Source organism: Melanaphis sacchari, unplaced genomic scaffold (assembly GCF_002803265.2).
Source record: "Melanaphis sacchari strain LSU unplaced genomic scaffold, SCAv2.0 Contig602_pilon_pilon, whole genome shotgun sequence".
Taxonomy (NCBI): Eukaryota; Metazoa; Arthropoda; class Insecta; order Hemiptera; family Aphididae; genus Melanaphis; species Melanaphis sacchari.
In genome coordinates, this window is record NW_020271427.1 from 43674 (window position 1) to 45998 (window position 2325).

At 32.8% G+C, this 2325-nt stretch overlaps 1 protein-coding gene across 1 annotated transcript; it reads right to left on the reverse strand.

Moving 5' to 3' along the window:
* Positions 1-651: 651 nt before the first annotated feature.
* LOC112600062 lies at positions 652-1863 on the reverse strand. Its single transcript, XM_025347208.1, has 2 exons — positions 1017-1863; positions 652-821 (listed from the first exon to the last, which is right to left on the reverse strand). Exons 1-2 carry the CDS (start codon positions 1861-1863, stop codon positions 652-654), a joined length of 1017 nt encoding a protein of 338 aa, XP_025202993.1.
* Between the last annotated feature and the right edge of the window lie 462 nt (positions 1864-2325).

Below are 2325 nucleotides of genomic sequence, written 5' to 3' on the forward strand. Positions count from 1 at the left end.
CGTGCGCCTCGGGTCCAGCACCCTCGGAGCGTCGAGGCGTTATTAGCAAGCCGACTCGATGGGGCTCACTCCGAGTCCCGTGGTACAAGGTTTGAACCCGGCGTTCAGGCCCTCGCAACTGCCTTGTCCGCAAGCAGGTCGATCGTGGCACCGTTGTGTGTACCGCGACGACCCCTTTGTAGCGCGTACGGTTTTGCTCTTTATCGACAGATTGCCGTTTCTGCCGGTGCCTCTCCCGTATCAAGCCCCGAGCCGACTGAATACGTGCACGTGCTTCGCCCGAAGGGTGGTCTGGCCCCTCTAGTTCGAGCTCTCGGTCTAGGCAAGAATTTATTCATAGGGAGTGAGGGCACCCAATTCAGTAGTATGTATTTGTATGTTCACAGCACTTTTGGGCAGGGAGATTTTAAAAGTTTAAGCGGGAATATCCCGCTTGAGCTCATTTTCGTCTCCGTGTAACACAAAAACAGATATTTTTTTAAAACATATTCATGTTTTTCAAAAAAATTTAATTCCATGTAATACAAATCATAATAATTCTAAAAAACATTATATAGGATGCGATCTGGTTAAAATAAAAACAAAAATATATATATTTATTAATATATGTTAATTTATTTAATATTTTTTTAAAAAAATCTCAAAACATTATTACACAAGTTTTCTTACTTCTCTAGTAAAAGGTACATATTCTACAATGCGATCATGAATTAATAAACAATAAGCATTTACACCTGTAAGAGATTCTGACGCTTCGATTTTCAATTGAACATCTACTGATGAAGCCGCAGCCGAATCATTTTGTTTTGAAGTATCAATAACTATAATTAGTGCATTTGATAGAAAAGTAGAAGGACTTAATATCGGATTCCGAATACTTTTTTCATAGTACGATTCTTGAAACGATGTATACATATCATATAATAAGGTGAAATTATTTTTTGCAAAATCTAAATTTAAATTATCATATGGATAAGCAATCGAGTTTAAAAAAATTTTAACGTTTGTTAAATTACAATGATCAAATACACTACAATCTTTTGTTAATACATTTTTACGTCCCTTCTGCAATCCAATTATAATAAATCGAGGTTTTTCTAATTTTGAAGCAGTTTTCAAGTTCCATACAACTTTTTTAGTGGTTCCGAGTTCAGGGTATTCGAAAGTTTCAAAAGATCTGAACGGGATAAAAAAACTTTTTTCTTTTTCTATAAGTTTTAATAATTTCAATCTTTCTTCATCATCAACAGTGATATGTGGTACCTTCCAAACTATTTTATTCAAATCGACTTTTCTAGAATTAACACTCCCATCTTGTTCAGCTTTTGTTAAAACATTCAAATCACTATGACTTCGAGTTAATATTAGTTCTAATCTAGAATTAACTAATATTTTTTTAAAGTCTTCGAACAAACCTAACCAATATTTCAGTGGAATGCAAGCACTAAATTCACCATTTGCATTTGCGGGGTTTGTATTATTTTTAAAAATCCAACCTGCATTTTCATAACAGTTATAGTTATCTGGCGTACATGATAGATAACCTTTCAACGAGCTGGTAATACCTAGTACTCGAGTACTATCTACTTCTATTCCATTGATTTCAAGTCGTATTTGTTCAAAGAGATATGAAAAACCGTTATTAGTAAGTTTTACTTCACTAGCTTCTGATATTTTACCTTCTAAAAAAATAAAACTCTCATGCAAATACGGATAAACATCTGTTTGCTGTATTGATATTCCTATTTCATCATTATTATTAAATGAAGTCGTATAAGGTGTATATGAATGATATTCAATTTTTGTAATTTTAGAATCTGTTTCAAACATCGAACTTATATCCAAAATATCGCTTTCAGGCATTCTGTTTCAATTTATAGCCTAACGCCTTTAAAATGTTTTTATTTTTCACTGTCAATTTTTTAACTTTACTTGATGTTGACGGTAACACTTTAGTCGAATGACTAGCTAGTCTAACCTGAAGTAATGGGCTTATATTAAATTTTAATCCTATGTCAAGATCCGTAACGTTTAATATGTAGTACAATATCTTTAATATTATAACAACCTTTTTTTAGCGTAATAAAACAAATTTTCAATCCATTTCGATTCTTATCTAATACTTGAATTGCAAATTTATTATTTTCCGAATTAATATTTGGAAATAAATTAAACGTTTGTAAACATAATAAAGCTATTTCAGAGTCCTCATACACGTTTAGAGGTGGAAAAAAAGTTGTAGTCAATGTAGTATCATTCCCAGTTAAACTTAGAGTGATCGATTCATTCATCTAAAAAATGAATATCAAGATCCACGACGTTTAA